The sequence below is a fragment of the Hemiscyllium ocellatum genome, chromosome 3 (genome assembly GCF_020745735.1).
Source record: "Hemiscyllium ocellatum isolate sHemOce1 chromosome 3, sHemOce1.pat.X.cur, whole genome shotgun sequence".
NCBI lineage: Eukaryota > Metazoa > Chordata > Chondrichthyes > Orectolobiformes > Hemiscylliidae > Hemiscyllium > Hemiscyllium ocellatum.
The window spans coordinates 20,819,001-20,838,063 of NC_083403.1; the positions used below are offsets into that span (position 1 = coordinate 20,819,001).

At 43.2% G+C, this 19,063-nt stretch overlaps 1 protein-coding gene across 3 annotated transcripts in view; it reads right to left on the reverse strand.

Moving 5' to 3' along the window:
- Positions 1-19,063, reverse strand: part of anapc1 (anaphase promoting complex subunit 1) — a 221,014-nt gene that overhangs the window by 30,299 nt on the left and 171,652 nt on the right. For all 3 annotated transcript variants that reach the window (XM_060848972.1, XM_060848952.1, XM_060848962.1), the window contains exons 40-44: positions 17,906-18,023; positions 1,380-1,457; positions 767-834; positions 514-652; positions 280-363 (exon numbers count right to left, since the gene is read on the reverse strand). In XM_060848972.1, coding sequence (XP_060704955.1) covers positions 280-363; positions 514-652; positions 767-834; positions 1,380-1,457; positions 17,906-18,023 — 487 coding nt within the window. The remainder of the gene's footprint in view (positions 1-279; positions 364-513; positions 653-766; positions 835-1,379; positions 1,458-17,905; positions 18,024-19,063) is intronic.

A 19,063-nucleotide genomic window follows, 5' to 3' on the forward strand; every position in this document is an offset into this window, starting at 1 on the left:
GTCAAATAACTATTTCTAATACTAACTACCAAACAGATATTGGCTGAAACGGTTAAACACATACTGATCCACATCACTATGAAGTGGAACAGCGAAGCATTTTGCTGATTACAGCTTAAAGGCAAACATTCTACACAATGGTAGGAAATCAGAGTTGGGAGCAAAAACTTTGGTAGACTTCATAACAGATACAGGATTGCACAGCCAGATAAGGAAAGAAACGTATATACAAGAATTACAATTTTATGAGTTATTACCAATGCAAAAAGAAACACTTACCCCCTCTTTCTTAGATTGTTTGCAAAAGTACTCTGCAAATGACAGCAAAGCTGGGTCAGAAGTAAAAGCTGAAACAGCTTCAGGCTGCAAGGAAAGCACATCGGGGTTTTAAAATCTAACTCATATAATGGAATCAAAAAATAAATTAAGCACTGTCCATTTTTGTCTTAAGCAAAGGTACAATCCATTTCTTAGAATCAATGGGTCAGAAGAGAGCAGTCTTCTTTGTTCTACCTTGATAGAAAGAAACTCAGGGTTTCTGTGAGTGAATGTCTGAGCTAAAAGACTGCGAAATCCTTTAGGGTCCTCCGTGTAGGAGAGATGTCCTGCTCGAAGCTTGACATAAAGAAAACCGTCTTTTGATAGAATTGATCTGAAAGAAACAGAGTCCATAAGAAGTGGATGATAATAAATTACCCGATGACAGTATTCACGTATTGCTGCATTCAACAAATGGACAAGAGAAAAACATTACAAAGATACTCACTGCAAACTTGCGAGTCCTTTAGAGAGATCCATCATAATCTCCCAATACTTGGGACCTTTTACTTTGATCTGGAAAGAATAAAGAAGCTGTCAACTGTATTGTATCTTCGAAAGATTGTTCTTCTCTCATAACTTGGCCTAATTATTGAATGACTGGATTATGATTTGATAGTACTCCACTTAGGAAATTTCCAAACTAGCGACTTGTGAAGTGATTTACCCAACATAAGGCAATCAAGCAGATCAGAACTAAATCATAAAGTCTGTCTTAGCAATAAGATGCATATTTATAAAAAAAGGAATATGCTAATTTGTCCCTAGTGTTGCAGGCCCCATCTACATAATTCTACCACAATACAGTCTGTTCAACAATGAAGCTAAAAACACAAAAAAAAACTATTTTGCCATGTTGAAAGACAAACCAATATAATTGGGAAATGAATGTAAAAAGATTATTTTTCCAGTATTATTGCTTACTGTACATGTCAATTGTATGTCTAATCCACAGTAACAGTCACCATAAATATAGGGACAGGACAAAATGCAGCAAACTGCATTTCTTAAGGTTTCATACCGGAAAGCTATTAGGTTAATCTTTCCTTCCAAAACTTTACCTCTTTTAGTAAGTGCAATTCAGGAAGAAGGCTTGGCGCCATGAGGTTTACTGTCGTTTCCTCACACCACTGAGAAGCCTAAAATAAAAACAAAGATATGAATCTTTTAGTGAAGTACCTGAATGGCAGCTTCCAAGGATATTGCATTTCTCCTTGTCCTCAACAATAACAACTTGTACTAATGTCATACTTTTAAATAATAAAGCAGGCAAGGCACTACACAGGCATGTATCAAATAATATCAGGGTCAAGTAAGGATATAAAGAGCTTTAGGGCAAACACACTGAAGGTTGGTTAAAGTGATAGGTTTTAAGAGGGTCTTCAAGGAAGTGAGATGTTTAGGAAGGGATTTCTATAGCTAGTGCGTTGGCAGCTCAAGCGTCAGCGAAACCTTCAGCCCTCATTGAGCCCTGGAGAGTGAATGGCTCCTGGAAGAATGCAGAGAAACTAACACCATTGGTTCTGACAGCATTTCATCATCAGCATCTTCCATTATGCAGTTTGCATCCAAAGGTACTTGTGGACAGGCCAGCTAATCTCACATGATTGCTCAGTTCTCAGTGCAGTCTTTACGCACACTTGAAGAGTCTGCAAGTCAGGAGCCGGAGGTCAATGCCCCTAACATTACCCCAAGGGACTGGAGATACCGCCACCATACTCAACAGCCATCAAGACCATCATTCATTCCCTTCAAGCCTGGAGCATCACTTGGATTCCTGAAGCTCAAAATGCACCCGTCCCCCAATCAACCTGCCACACCTCCCCAGGTGGACATGTACCCTTGGCCAGACAGATTTTGCACCTTGGTCAGATAGGCTTCCACTCTTGGTCAGTTCAGTCACCTGCAGCTGTTGGATCTCCATCATGGCATGCCCGCCCAGCAGGTACAGTATTTTGCCTTGTTGCAAATCTGAAGGTATGTATTGCATGCTAGCTAAGAACTTAATTGGGCAGCGGCATTCGATTCTGGTGAATTAAACTGCCTCTCAACGAGCATGTACTATATGCAAATAGGCCTTATTGAAAAGAGATGATGTGCAAGTTTTCTAGCTTGCCAGTCAGCAGCTAGGGCCCCCTTCCCCCCCATAAGACCCTACCAATGTTTGAGATTTGGTTTTATGCATCTGCTCTCACGATCTCACCGACAATGAGAGGGGCACGTGACCACAGAGAGTACAGCAAAATGCAGAGATGGCAACTGCAGCTTGGTTGATCGTTTCCTTCACTCTACATCGCTTGGTCCTTTTCAAAGCATCCTTGTAATCAAATTGATCAATGTGGGAACATCTTTTCCAGTTTTCAGCATAAGGCTTTGGATGCACACAGTGGAATGAAGATGGATTTTGCAACCAGTTCAAACCAGCAGAGGCACAACCAGCTTAATCAGAAACGACACCAACATCCCACCATCTGTCCAACTGCTTGATGAAACACACGTCAAAATGCATCCTGAACAGTTAGGATTCTCGTTTAAAAACAAATAATAACTCATCCAGTGAAGGCCTTTTGAATGGCATCTGTTGCATGAAAATCTAATTTCTGCACGATTTATTTTCCACCAAACAAATGTAAATGAAGACTGGTTTCTTGAGTTTTCAACTCTTTTTAGATATCACTTCTGTGACCTTGTTTCAGAGATAGATAAATACATTTCATATATTTAACATGTTATGCATCTCCCCTCATCCTCCAGCTGTTTTATTTCCTCAAAGAATTCAATCCAGCTTGCCAACCACAATCATTTTAATCCTATTGGAAGTTGTGCTGGCTAATTCTATCTATTTTCTCTTGTCTCGAGGAACGTGGCAATCTCAGCCTTAAAGACTTTAAAATGTTCCCAACCACAGATGCTAAGTTAATGGGCCTGTACTTATCCAGATTGGTCCTTTTGAAGAATGAGCACTGCGTTGGCCACCCTCCAGTTCTCCAGCAAACAATCAAAGGACTTATGAAATAATAGCTTCCAGGGCCTTCATAATTCCCACTCATCTCATTCAGGATTTGAGGATACATTCAGTCAAGCCCTGGCACATTGCCTTCTCTTGGCTTGACTAATGTGCTTCAAAAGTCACTTCTGTTCATCATGATATTACTCAACCACTTCAGGATAGACTTCCTTCCCAGTGTGTGTCTCAGCCAAAACTGCTGCAAAATCTCAGCACTTGGGCACAAAAATGTGAGTTTCTTGTAAAAGAAGGCTGGTGAACCCAAATACAACCTGGAAAAATGGAATAAGAATGGTTGATCTCTTTGGACAGTGACTGCTTTACTCTTTCTACAGTAACATAGCTAATCCCAGGGGATGCAATTACTTTGCGATATTGTCACTGGATTAGTCATGCTGTCATTAGGAAATATTGTGGGGACCCAAACTCAAACAGAGTTTGAGTTCAATAAAAATCTGAGAATTCAAGTCTAATGCTGACCATGAAGCCATTATCAATGGTCGTAAGACCCTATCTGGTTCACTAATGTATTTTACGGAAGGGAATTTGTCATTCTTCCCTGGTCTACATGTCACTCTAGACCAACAGCAAAGTGGGTGACTCTGAACTCCTCTCTGCAATGGCCTAGCATGCCAATGTATCAACTGATGGAAAGTCTCATAAAAGGAATAAACCCAAATCGATTACCTGGCATCTATAAAGGCACTGGAAACAACAATGGTTATCACTGTCCTGTTGACACTGCAAAGTTCACCTTGCTAAAATTTAGGGTCAATATAGTACGAAAATTGAAATATCTGTCTCAGAGACTAATCAAGCAACAGTCTGCCACAGTCACACTCACAGATTCACATTTTACACACAATGACCATTCCAGGATATCTCCTGTCCCACTGGCAGGTTAGACCCAGCAGAGAGGCAGCACAGTGGTATACACTGGGAGTTCTCAACATGGACTCCAGGCCCCGTGAAGTCTCATGGTATCAAATCAAACATGGGCAAGGAAGCCTCCTGTTGATTACGATGCACCGTTCTCTCTGAGCTGATACTGTCACTCTGAGAAATCACCAAAGGTGGCAAGGCATAGAATGTACTTTTGGTGGGGGACTTCAATGTCTATCATCAAAAGTAGCTCAGCAGCAGCACTACTGCTCAAGCTGGTTGAGTCATAATGGACGTTGCTGCTAGATTGGGTCCGCAGAAAATAGTGAAGACACCAACAAGAGGGAAAAACATACTTGACCTCTTTCTCACCAATCTGTCCATAACAGCATCAGTAAGACTGATCACCGCACAGTCCTTGTGGAGACAACATTCTGCCTTCACTTTGAGAATACCTTTCATTGTGTTTTGTGGCACTACCACCATGCTAAATAGGAAAGACCTCAAACAGATCTAGCAATACAAGTCTGGGCCATCAAGGGCAGCAGAATTGTACTCCAGTACAATCTGTAACCTCATGGCCTGGCATATCCCCCACTCAACCGTTACCATCAAGCCTGGTTCAATGGAGAGGGTGGGAGGACATGCTAGGAGCTTCACCAGGCATACCTAAAAATGAGGTGTCAACCTGGTGCATGCCACACAGCAGAAGCAGCAAATGATAGACAGTGCTAAGTTATCCCACAACCAACGGATCAGATCCAAGCTCTGCAGTCCTGCCAGATACAGTTGTGAATACTGGTGGACAATTACATAACTCACTGGAGGAAGAGGCCCCACAAACACCCCTATCCTCAATGAAGCAAGAGCTCAGCACAACAGTGCAAAAGATAAGCCAAAATCTTTGGCTCGAAGTAGACGGTGAACAATTCAGTCCGGCCCCCTCCAGTGGCCCCCAGCCTTACTGATACAAGTCTTCAGCCAATTCAATTCACTCCACATGATATCAACAAACGGTTGGAGGCACTGCATACTGCAAAGGCTACAGGTCCTGACAACATTCAGCAGTATTACTGAAGACTAGTGCTCCAAAACCTGTACAGTTATAACACTGTCATCTACCTGACAATGTGGGAAATTGCCCACATGTGTCCTGTATATAAAAAGCAGGATTAATCCATCCTGGCCAATTACCGCCCCATCAGTCTGCTCTCAATCATCAGTAAAGTGATGGGAGGTGTCATCAACAGGGCTATCAAGCAGCATCTGTTCAGCAATAACCTGCTCAGTGACAATTTAGGTTCTGCCAGGGCCACTCAATTCCTGACCTCATTGCAGCCTTGGTTCAAACATGGACAAAAGAAATGAATTCCAGGGATCCAGGGAAGAGCTAAGGTGAGAGATGATGCTTTTGACATTGAGGCCAAGTGTGACATCGAAGAGTCCGAGCAAATCAATGGGAATTGTGGGAAAAGTCTCCATTGTTTGGGTCATATTTGGCATAGAGGAAGATGGTTGTGGGTGTTGAAGATCAGTCATCTCAGCTTCAGGAAATCTCTGCAGGAATCCCTCGAGTTACTGTCCTAGGTCCAGTCTTTATCAGTTGCTTCATCAATGACCTTTCCTCCAATATAAGGTCAGAAATGGTGATGTTCATCAATGATTGCACAATTTGCACCTCCTCAGATACTAAGACAATTCATGTTTAAGTGCAGCAGGACCTGGGCAATATCCTGGCCAAGTGGAAAATAACATTTGTATCAACCAAATGCCAGCTAATGACTATCTCCAAATACAGAGAACCTATCCATCACCTTTTGACAGTTAACAGCATTACTATCATTGAATCTCCCAATATCAATATCTTGGGGATTATCAAGAGCTGAAAATGAACTGTACTAGCTATATAATTACAGTGGCTACAACAGATCAGCGCTAGCAATCCAGATTCCCCGAAGCCTGTCCACCATCTACAAGGTTCAAGTCAGGAGTGTGATGGAATACTTCCCATTTGCCTGGGTGAGTACAGCTCCAATAACACCCATGAAGCTTGACACCAATGCGACAAACATTCACAACTCTACCACTGATGCTCAGCAGCAGCAGTATGCCCTATCTACAGGATGCATTGCAGAAATTCACCATAGTTCCTCGAACACCTCCTTCTGAACTCATGATCACTTCCATCTAGAAGATCAAGGGCAGCAGACACATGAGAACACCACCACCCGTAGGTTCCCCTCCAAGCCACTCACCATTCTGACTTGGAAATATATCACTGTTCCTTCATTGTTGCTGGGTTAAAATCCTGAAACTACCCCACTTACGACGATGTGGTTTACCTATCGCACATGGACTGCAGTTGTTCAAGAAACCAGCTCACTACCACCTTCTCAAGTGCAACAGAGATTGGCAGCAAGTGCTGGCTCAGACAGTGACACCCACAGTCAATGAATGAACAAAAGAAAAGTGGCATTTTATAGTTCTAATAATTCAAGAAAATCCATAAATGGAATGTGTTAAAAATGTGGTGGGCGCTGGATAGTTCAGTAGATTATTCTTTCATCTCAGGAGCCAGGGTTCCAACCGAGGAGTGTAATGCGGAGAGATTTCTTCTTTCCAAGTGCTGTGGATCCTATGGAATGGTTTACCCGGAATGTTATAGGTGCTCCATTAGGTTTACATCTGAGGCAGACTGTTCTCTCAGAGAATTGAGAGATATGGCAAGCAGCAGTCAGATGTAACTGAGGCAGAAGATCAGTCATAGTCACACTGAACGACAGAGCAGATTCAAGGGGCTTTAATCATCAACCGCTGATATATCCTGTTTGGCTAATACAATAAATGCCTCCTCTGTTGGCAACAAGACTTCTGAATGCGTTGAAACCATCTTAACTGAGTTCTATAATGGACTAGCTGCCTGAGGAAGGGGCAGGGCCTCCGAAAGCTTGCAGCTTCAAATAAATCTGTTGGACAATAACCTGGTGTCGTATGATTTTTGACTTTATAATGGACATTAAAATGCATTACAAATTGTGACAAGCTGGTAATTTGAGAAAGGGAGGGAGTACGAGACAGAGAGAGATAGATTACCATATTGATGTAGGAAGTCCTATAATAGCTATAATATTAGAACATAGAAAAATACAGCACAGTACAGGCCCTTTGGCCCTCGATGTTGCACCGATCCAAGCCCACCTAACCTACACTAGCCCACTATCCTCCATATGCCTATCCAATGCCCGTTTAAATGCCCATAAAGAGGGAGAGTCCACCACTGTTACTGGCAGGGCATTCCACGAACGCACGACTCGCTGAGTAAAGAATCTACCCCTAACATCTGTCCTATACCTACCACCCCTTAATTTAAAGCTATGCCCCTCGTAATAGCTGACTCCATACGTGGAAAAAGGTTCTCAATGGTCAACCCTATCTAAACCCCTAATCATCTTGTACACCTCTATCAAGTCACCCCTAAACCTTCTTTTCTCCAATGAAAACAGCCCCAAGTGCCTCAGCCTTTCCTCATACGATCTTCCTACCGTACCAGGCAACATCCTGGTAAACCTCCTTTGCACCCATTCCAGTGCCTCCACATCCTTCCTATAGTATGGCGACCAAAACTGCACACAATACTCCAGATGCGGCCGCACCAGAGTCTTATAGAACTGCAACATGACCTCAGGACTCCAGAACTCAATTCCTCTACCAATAAAAGCCAGTACGCCATATGCCTTCTTCACAGCACTATTTATCTGGGTGGCAATTTTCAGAGACCTGTGTACATGGACACCAAGATCCCTCTGCTCATCCACACTACCAAGTAGCCGACCGTTAGCCCAGTACTCCATCTTCTTGTTACTCTTACCAAAGTGAATCACTTCACACTTCGCTACATTGAACTCCATTTGCCACCTTTCTGCCCAGCTCTACAGCTTATCTATATCCCGCTGAAACCTGCCACATTCCTCACTGTCAACAACTCCACCGACTTTCGTATCATCCGCAAACTTGCTCACCCAACCTTCTAGCCCCTCCTCCAGGTCATTTATAAAAATGACAAACAGCATTGGTCCCAAAACAGATCCTTGCGGAACACCGCTCATAACTGCACTCCAAGATGAACCTTTACCATCAACTACTACCCCCTGTCTTCTTCCAGCCAGCCAATTCTTAATCCAAACCTCCAACTCACCCTCAGTGCCATACCTCCGTATTTTTTGCAGGAGCCTACCATGGGGAACCTTATCAAACGCCTTACTAAAATCCATATACACCACATCTACTGCTTTACCCTCGTCCACCTCCTTAGTCACCTTCTCAAAGAATTCAATAAGGTTTGTGAGGCATGACCTGCCCTTCACAAAACCATGCTGACTATCCTTGATCGCATTATTCCTATCCAGATGTTCATAAATCCTATTCCTTACAATTCTCTCGAAGACTTTGCCCACAACAGAGGTAAGACTCACCGGCCTATAGTTACTAGGGTTATCCCTACTCCCCTTCTTGAACAAGGGAACCACATTTGCTATCCTCCAGTCTTCTGGCACTATTCCTGTAGACAATGAGGACATAAAAATCAAGGCCAATGGCTCTGCAATCTCCTCCCTTGCTCCCCAGAGAATCCTAGGATAAATGCCATCAGGCCCAGGGGACTTATCTATATTCACCCTTTCCAGAATTTCCAACACCTCTTCCCTACATACCTCAAAGCCATCCATTTTAATTAATTGTGACTCAATATTCACATCGGCAACAATGTCCTGTTCCTGAGTGAATACTGATGAAAAGCATTCATTCAGTGTCTCCTCAGTTTCTTCAGCCTCCACACGCAACTTCCCACTACTATCCTTGACGGGACCTATTCCTACCCTAGTCATTCTTTTATTCCTGACATACCTATAGAAAGCCTTTGGGTTTTCCCTAATCCTACCAACCAAGGACTTTTCATGTCCCCTCCTTGCTGCTCTTAGCTCTCTCTTTAGATCCTTCCTTGCTACCTTATAACTCTCAATCGCCCCAATTGAACCTTCATGCCTCATCTTTACATAGACCACCCTCTTCCCTTTAACAAGGGATTCCAATTCCTTATTAAACCACGGCTCCCTCACATGACCCTTTCCTTCCTGCCTGACCGGTACATACTTATCAAGGACACTCAATAGTTGCTCCTTGAACAAACTCCACATATCGATTGCACCCTTCCCTTGAAGCCTACTTTTCCAAGCCACGCATCCTAAGTCATGCCTCACCGCATCATAATTTCCCTGCCCCCAGCTATAGCTCTTGCCCTGTTAGATTACTTACAGTGTGGAAACAGGCCCTTCGGCCCAACAAGTCCACACCGACCCGCCGAAGCGCAACCCACCCATTCCCCTACCTTTAACCCTTCACCTAACGCTACGGGCAATTTAGCATGGCCAATTCACCTGACCTGCACATCTTTGGACTGTGGGAGGAAACCGGAGCACCCGGAGGAAACCCACGCAGACACAGGGAGAACATGCAAACTCCACACAGACAGTCGCCTGAGTCGAGAATTGAACCCAGGTCTCTGGTGCTGTGAGGCAGCAGTGCTAACCACTGTGCCACCATGCCACCCAACTGTGCCACCATGCCACCCCCACTGTGCCACCATGCCACCCAACACTGTGCCACCATGCCACCCCCACTGTGCCACCATGCCACCATGCCACTGTAGTGCACGCTTATCCCTCTTCTTCACGAGAGTAAAAGTCACCGACTTGTGGTCACTGTCCCCAAAGTGCTCACCTACCTCCAATTCTAACACCTGGCCTGGTTCGTTACCCAGAACCAAATCCTGCGCCTTTCTACGAAAACAACTTACCCAGGTAAGCTTGCGCTACACCAGCTTCCAGGTCCGCTCTGCGCTTTTTTTTTAAAAAAAAATTTCAAATTTAAACCGTTAAACAAACGTCAACGAGCCTTCACGCAGCCACTGCCAAACTCCATTGTGTGAATGGTCTTTTTTAGGTTGAAATTAAAGTACATTGTGTACCATATCTGCTGTACCTGTGGCAAACAGTACTTGAACTATTAATGCTCAAAGCTAATTTGGGAACAAAAGTTGAGGAGTATTCATTTCGACTAGAACTGACATTCCTTCACCAAGGACAGAAAGCCCTCAAAATATTATTCTAAAAAGAATGCAAATATAATTTGAGGCTCTTGAATTGCAATCACTTGAATTTAATCATGATGCCCCTCTCATTGTCTGACCTGGTATCAGCTAACCTGAGAGGTTATTTAACCTGGTAATTTTGCTCTCGGTGGCTCAGCTGGCTGACTGTTGAGCTTGCTAAATACAGCTGATCTTACAGTGTATTTAACACACAATAAATCCTTGTGAAAACCCCACATTGCATGCAGTCTGTGCATATTAGTTTTTCTGCTTTTATTCTTTCACAAGTTTTAAGCGGCACTGGCAAATCCAGCCATTTTTTGTCATTCCCCAAATGCCCTTAAACCGAGTGGCTCTTTCAGCAATTTGACAGGGTAGTAAGAGTGAAACACATTGCTGCCATTTTGGGGTCACCTGGAGGCCAGACCAGGTGAGGACGGCAGATTTCCTTCCCTAAAAGAGATTAGTGGATCATATTTATTTCAATTTGTTTTCTTCTCTTCTGTTCTCTACGAAAAGCGTATAGATATTTTTCTGTCACACATCAAGTTGCATTCATTCATGTTAAAGCCTTCAAAGTAAGTGCTGGCAATTGTGGGATCGAAGCTCAAGTCTATTTTTGAACCTGATGCGTAGACCTGGATCATTGAGCAGCTGTTAAGATGCACTGGATGGTTTTGACTACCCAAAACTGAGGCTACAAATTCTGGCGCCTGAACGATCATTCCAGCTCTGGTCAACTCATTCAACATTGACTGGGTACTGAATCTTAGGAAGTCTTCACTGACAGGTAGACACCAGAACCATCATAAACAGCCTTTTCTCCTTCTCTCCAGCTGCCGACTGGGGAGGGCCTGCTGAACATCTCTCGTCTTTAGAAACCGAAAGAACTGTGGATGCCAGAAATCACAAACAAAAAGAGAAATTGCTGGAAAGGCTGAGCAGATTTGGCAGCATATGGGGAGAGAAGTCTGAGTTAACATTTCGGGTCCTGTGACTTGTCCTGAGGACCTCAGATTCATGAAGCTTTAATCATCCACTATTACTCTACTGCATACATCCTGATTTGCTAATACAATAAAGCCTCTGCTCTGAAAGAGTTTGAACCACCTTGACAGAGTTCCAAAATGCCTCAGGTTCTGAGGAAGGGCCACTGAACCTGACACGCTCACTCTGATTGCTCTCCATAGATGCTGCCAGACCTGCTGAGCCTTTCCAGCAATGTATGCTTTCATCTCTAGTCTTTTCTGTTTATAAAATTGTCCTGATTTGAAAGTGAAGGAATTTACGAATTTCCAAGTTCCACTGAGGAGTGAAGCTACTTGAGAATTCCTTAGTCTGCATCTTGGACAGGCAGGGGCTAGATTTATCCAAATTACTCTTACTGGCAATTAAGGAGGCATTGCAAATGTGTACACGCCTGTGTGTATGGAAAGAGTCCTTCCATCTGAACAAAATTTATCCAGTACCACCTTTGCACAGCCTAAATCTCTTGGGATCCAAATGCTGCAGAAGCGCTGTGATTTGTCACTTATGCAACTTGAACCAATTCTATTTCCTTTCTTTTTAAACTGTGCTTCTCAAATTGTTGTGTTGGGCAGAACCAAATTGATGCGTGACTTGTGGAACAAGTTCACTTCACGTCTTCATCTCCAATGCATTTCAAGAACAATGCAAACAAGTCAGTGAGGAAGTGACCCTTCAGAAAAGGGTAGAATCTAAAGGTCATACTCTCAAGTTGAAGTCAATGCAGAATGAGGTTAATGTGAGGAGGTGGTTCTTATCCTGTAGAACAGCAAACACGCCAGCATGAGCAGCAAACACTCAGCTGCTCAGTTTCTTAATGGCTTAACATGTTGGAATAGAAGTGAGCCATTAGGCCAATCAAATCTGCACCACCACTCAATGAGACTATGACCAAGTTGATAATCTGCAATTCTACTTTCCTGCTTTTACCTCGAATCGGCTTCCATTCCCTTACTGATTAAATATCTCCCAATCTCAGTCCTGAATATATTTAATGACTGAGCCTCGAGAGTTCTTTGCAGTATTGCATTCCACAGATTCAGTACCCTCTGACAGAAAAACTTCCTAATCTCTGACCTAACTTGGCAACCCCTTGTTCTGAGATCATGCTCTTTGGTCGAAGACACCAGACATAAGGAAACTACCCCTCTGCATCCACCCTGTCAAGCCCCCCTCACAATCCTTTATGTTCACTTCAGAGAGTTATAGAGATCTATTGCACAGAAAAAGGTCCTTTGCCCCATTAAATCCTTGCCAGTGAAAACAACCACCAAATTATTCCCATTTAATTCCACAAAGGTTACCACACATTCTTCTAAACTCCAGTGAGGACAGGCCCAACCTACTCAACCTCTCCTCATAAGATCGTCCTCCCCCCACACTCCCCCCACCATCCTCACTCCTGGATCAGACGAGTGAACCTTCACCGGGCTGCCTCCTGTGCCAGTATAGCTTTCTTTAGATAAGGGGATCAAAACTGTCCACAGTATTTCAGGTGTAGATTTGCTTTATATTGTTTTAGCAAGATTTCCCTGCTTTTAAACCCTGCCCTTTTGAAATAAAGCTGAAAATGTGTTGCTGGAAAAGCGCAGCAGGTCAGGCAGCATCCAAGGAATAGGAGAATCGACCTTTCTTCTTCCTGACCTCTCCGCCCCCACCCCCACTCCGGCCTATCACCCTCACCTTAACCTCCTTTCACCTATCGCATTTCCAACGCCCCTCCTCCCTACCTTTTATCTTAGCCTGCTTGGCACACTTTCCTCATTCCTGAAGAAGGGCTCGTGCCTGAAATGTCGATTCTCCTGCTCTTTGGATGCTGCCTGACCTGCTGCGTTTCTGCAGTCTGATCTCCAGCATCTGCAGTCCTCACTTTCTCCTTTTGAAATAAAAGGCCAAAATTCCTTTGTTTTCTCTAGCTTTTTGTAATTCATGTCAAAGGTCCCCAAACCCATCTGAGCTATAGCTTTCTGTGATCTTCCTCCACTTGATTAATGTTCAGTTCCTCTCTGCTTCCTATCAAAATGCATAACCTCACATTATATTCTGTCAAGTTTTTGCACACACACTGATTTTATCTAAATCCCAAATCACTCTGCAGACTTTTTGTATAATCCTCACCTTCACCTTCTCACCTGTTTTTGCATCATCCTCAAACGTGGACAGAGTAAATTCACTTCCATCGTCTAAGTCATTAATGTATGTCGTAAAATGTTGTGGACCCAGCATTGATCCTCGTAGCATTCCACTAGTTACAGGTTACCATCCTGAAAATGCCCCTTATCTTATTGAGTTATGACATCTAATGGATGATTCGTTATGATACCTAATGTATGATACCTTATCAAACACCTTTTGGAAATCCAAATATATAACATCACAAGTTCTCTTTTATCCACTTGTTACCTCAAACAATTCTTAAAAAAAATGTTAGGGATGATTTCCCCTGCAAGAAACCATGCTGACTCTGCTTTTCCACATCATGTATTTCTAAATACTCTGTTAGTGCATCCTTTATAACAGACTCCAACACTTCCGAATGACAGATGTTAGGATACGTAACCTATTAGGTGCCTGGTCATTTGTCACCTTCCTTCTTGGAAGTAAGAAAGTGAGAACTGGATGGGTTTCGAGCAAGGGAATGAACTTTGGTGAAATAGTTTAGGACAGCGAACCAATGTTTCAATGTACAATTGTGCGAGACATGCTGCTCTTTTCCTGGAAATCACCGAGTGCTGCATAATAGAAACAGCTTGGTAGCAGGTATCATTGCCTGCAGGGGAGAAGTGAGAGTAGCATAAAGGTGAGAAAAGAGTCGAGGAACAAATATAAAACAAAAGAGGTTGAGTAAATGCGTGCACCAGCTGAACAACAGTCCTGGGGGCCAATAGAAATGAGCACGAAAATTAGACAAAATGATTCTTTTCAGTTGTTCCTGATCTCTTCAAGTTACGCTTCAGTGTTCACGTGGTCTCCCTCAATCGAGATAGGAAGTGAGTCTTCACCATTCAGAGCTCCACAAATGGGAGAACTGTCTTCCAATTGGGGACTTACACAGCAAATTTGCAAAACCTCAAAGCTCGTTATCTCACTTTCCCTCAGAACAGCAGATCCACAGAGTAAACTGCGAAAACTCAACTTTAGGGGAAACCAGAGCGTGAAGATTTCGGTACTGCTCTCAGCCAACAATTCAACACTGCAATACACTGCAGGCTATCCAGGTGGCACTTTTTAAGTGGTGGATCAGCACCAGATACGTAATACTGCAGCATGAAAATACTTCATAATATCATTAGTCCAACAAGAAAACCTCCGCATTCACTGCATGTCAGCGACACAAAAGAAAATTAGCGGTCCTGATTGATGACCTAAAGTTAGCATACAATTAGCAAGACACTGCTGGTGGCAGCACACGTCTCTTCAGACTGCATAGTACACAATAGTTATCGAAATTCATGTTTTCCAAAAGAAGGGTTTACATCTGAGGAGCTGCTGTGCTAACATAAGTTGAAAAAAAAACCATCATGAGGTGTTCTACACTAACAGTACATCGACCAGCGAATACTACAGAACATTTAAAAAAAGAAACAGGAGTAGGAGGCGGCCATTTGGTCCCTCAAACCCGTCCCACCATTCAACAGGATCAGATCTGTCTCAAGCCTTTCCTGTCAGGTTCCCATTGGCCTCAACAGTCCATCTCCCTCCTCTTTTTCATCCTTCCAGTGACCCAGCCTCTAAGGCGGAGAATTTCTCACACTCACTACCCTCTGGGGAAGCAAACTCTTTGGCATGTCAATTATAAGTGAGTGTTCCATTGTTCTGTAACTATATTCCCTGGTTCAAGGTTCTCCCCCTTAGTGGAAACATCTTCCCAACATCTCCCCTGTCAAGTCTGCTCAGAATTTTAAAGAAAAACAAAGAATTTGATACCGTTTATGTGGCTGTGGATTCCATTAATGTGCAGACAAACTGGAGCTGTTACAAGTGTAGCCAATTGGCTTGTGGACGATTGACCAATGACTGACGCCAAAGATCAGTGCCTGGCAGCAACATCAAGGTTGTCAGTTGAATCACTTGTGCTTTGCGCAGGGCAGAGAGAGACGCGACTGACCATGAAAACATAAGAACCAGGAGCAAAAGTAGGCAATTCAGCCTTTGGAGTCTGATCCACCATTTAATACAATCATGCCTAATCTCATCTGGGTTTCAATTCCACTTGTCATAACCGTTCAACCCATTACTAATTAAAAATCTTGCTACCTCCCCCTTAAACAGACCAGAAGAGGAACCAGTAGCTTTGCTGCACACACAAAAAAAAGTCTCAGTTTTCTGCAGTAAGTCACTTTAAACCTGTAGAAAACCAGCTTTTCTTTTCTGCAGCAGATGTTGTCACTGAAAGAAATTTAGGCTTTCTAATTGTCTTGGCGACACTCATTGTTAATCAATATCATCCAAAAGAAAACAGTTCACTGATTGCTATTTGGGGGATTTTGCCTATGCGACAATGGGTCACTGTCTTTTCATTTCCAAAATTAAGAGATTCATGAAAGTCAAAGAGCTGTATCAACAGTCGGAATGGAAGCTGGGTTTAGTGGCAATGGAAATCAGGTGCTGGAAATGGTCAAGTGAGGTTTAACAGTTTACTTTTCCAGATTCTGTTATAATGGCCAACAGGAACTCAGGGCGACGATTGGCTCTAGGTTAGGAACATTCACCACTAATCACCTTTCAAAGTTCTGGATGTCAACTAAACCACACACTAAATCATGAGTCCAATGTTTACCCTATCTCCTTGTAGTTCTTCAACAAAGATTAACTAAATGAATGCACACAGTAACCTTCATTTTCACTTCCTTATATTTATAGCTTTGAGGTTTAGATTCCCCAGAAGAGGAAATGTCTTCTCTCCATCTACCCATTAAAATTCCATAATTTTAGAGAACTGTACCATGCCATCTTTCATCCTTCTCTTATTCTGGAGATGGTGAGCCAACAAAATAATCTTGTGAACCGAACGTCAGCAAACTGGAAGGACCACAGATTGACACAGAGCGTGGGAAGATAGCCTTTGGTTGCTTATGCTATGGATCAGCACAGCTCTGGCTCATTTCACACGCCCGGTTTGCCATGATATTGAGTCTCTGGAATACTCCTCCCCAGGGGGAAGTCCATTCATGTCTTTGTAGGGGAGAGACTCGTATGAGAACCATATCCAGAAAGTAGATGAAAATTAAGCATTCCCGCAGCAAGGGCTGGTTGTATAAAATCATGTTTATTTAAAGGTCAGAACTTCCTTTGTTAGAATTTGAAAAATTTCCTCATGCTCCTCAGGGATACCAATACATTGCATTTCAATTGTCTCCAAGTGGCTATCTCTTAAAGAATCACACCATTCCTATGATGCGGTCACAGGTCATTCAGCGTATCAAGGCCATACTGCCTCTTCAAATGTAGTGCCAATCTCCTGGCCTTTTCCCCATACCTCTGCACGTTGTTACTTGGATAAAAATATTCTATAATGCTCTTGAATATTAATTTTAATGATTCCAGTACAGTTCAGTGATATTCTTTGCTCTGGAATTGATATCTGCAGATCCATCTTTACCTTCTTTGGGGGGTGGGTGGAGAGCAGGTCCAGGTGCTGTCAAATGGCACAAAATTCACCAACAGTTGTGGAAAATATTCCTTTGGTGATTGCGGCATCTGACACCATTGAGTTGCTGCCATCATGACCAAAATATTTCAGTCCTCAGTGGAATGCAATACTGGCACTTCCTTCACAGGGGTTAGCCACGCATGTGTTCTCGAGCACCTTACATGTCTTAGCTATATTTCTTTGGCTGGTATATTCAGTACAAGGTATGCATGGACAAGGTTGAGTGACTGTAAAATTGCCATTCCTTATGGATGTAGGCTTGCTCGCTGAGCTGGAAGATTTGTTTTCAGATGTTTTGTCACCATACTAGGTAACATCTTCAGTGAGCTTCCGGATAAAGCACTGGTGGTGTAGCCAGCTTTCTATTGATATATTTGTGTCTCCTTGGGTTGGGGATTTCATTTCCTGTGGTGACATCATTTCATGTGGTGATGTCACTTCCGGTTCATTTTCTCAGGTGGTGGTAGATGGGGTCTAAGTCAGTGTGTTTGTTGATAGAGTTCCAGTTGGAATGCCATACTTCTAGGAATTCTCGTGCGTGTCTCAGTTTGGCTTGTCCTAGGATGGATGTGTTGTTCTTCCTCCTCCGTATGTAAGGATACTAATGAGATACCTCAAAAACTTGCTATTCTTTCCGTATAGTTAGGCATTACAGCTACAGACAAGCAGCTATTATTGTTTACAGCATCAGACTGTCAAATAGTTGAGCTCTCAGTGAACATGAGAAGTAAAGGGTGATGATGCCCCTCACATTTTGCTTGTTTTTGTGAAATTGGTTTGCTCATGCATTAGGTGCAAAACCTGAAATGAAGAAGGTCATATCCAATTGTTCAGTTCTGCTTTGATTATAAACAGTCAACTCGAATTCACGTACCTTATAGGTAACCTTGATGAGGGCATAACACGGAGTGTTTGTATCCACATCAACAGGTACTAGGAGACGTGGCTCAGCAGCAAGCACGTACAAATGTCTCAGTGCCTGAAGGTGATATCTGTATAGAAAAGAAAAATGCAGTGACTCAACCTTCAAGGTCTCCAAAGTCTCGGCCAAGTATTACATTCTCAAATTTTTTCCTTGCAGATTATGCTCCCCCGCATTTCTTTTGCTTGATATTTTCTGAAAACAAAATGTCCTTTCAATAATCAATCACTGTTTCAGTTCTAAAACAACCAAGGTCAGACTGAGTCTAAACATAACAATCAAGGGAGAATATCCTGTTCTTCCGGGAGTTTCTATCATGATGGTCATAGGCCTTTGAAGGATATTTTTCCCTGCACTTTTTCCTGGTTTGTCAGACAATGCAGCACTTGTGACAGGAAAAGAATCCACAAATATTTTCCGATTTCAAGCCACTCCTCTGGAGATCCAGGATAAAATCCTGTGAGTATCATTTGCAATATTTTTCACAGTGGCACGATGAATGTTTGTGTGTAAACATTCCAAAATGGAGTGACATGAAAGCGTAACCCCAAATGGGAATGGGAGCAATGGCACAAGGAGACTGCGGAGATAACTCAGTCAATGTTTGGAGCAGAGGTCGACAATGGGGTGGCATGGTGGCACAGTGGTTAGCACTGCTGCCTCACAGTGTCAGAGTCCCAGGTTTCATTCCAGCCTCGGGCGACTGTATATGTGGAGTTTGCACATTCTCCCCATGGGTTTGCGTGGGTTTCCTCCGGGTGCTCCGGTTTCCTCCCACAGTCCAAAGATGCACAGGTCAGGTGAATTGGCCATGCTAAATTGCCCATAGTGTTAGGTGCATTAGTCAGGGGGAAATGGGTCTGGATGGGTTACTCTTCGGATGGTCGGTGTGGACTGGTTGGGCCGAAGGGCCTGTTTCTACACTGTAGGAAATCTAATCTAATGTGCTGAAGAGAAAGGGGACACCATTCCGGATGTTTCCTTCAAGCCTGGTTGGAATGATGGAGGAAACTGAAAATGGAAAGGTCAGACTGATGAGGAAAGGAGTAGAGAGGTTGAAACATTGAGCCAGAAGCAGACCTTGGTAATGCTTGGCAGGCATGAAAGAAA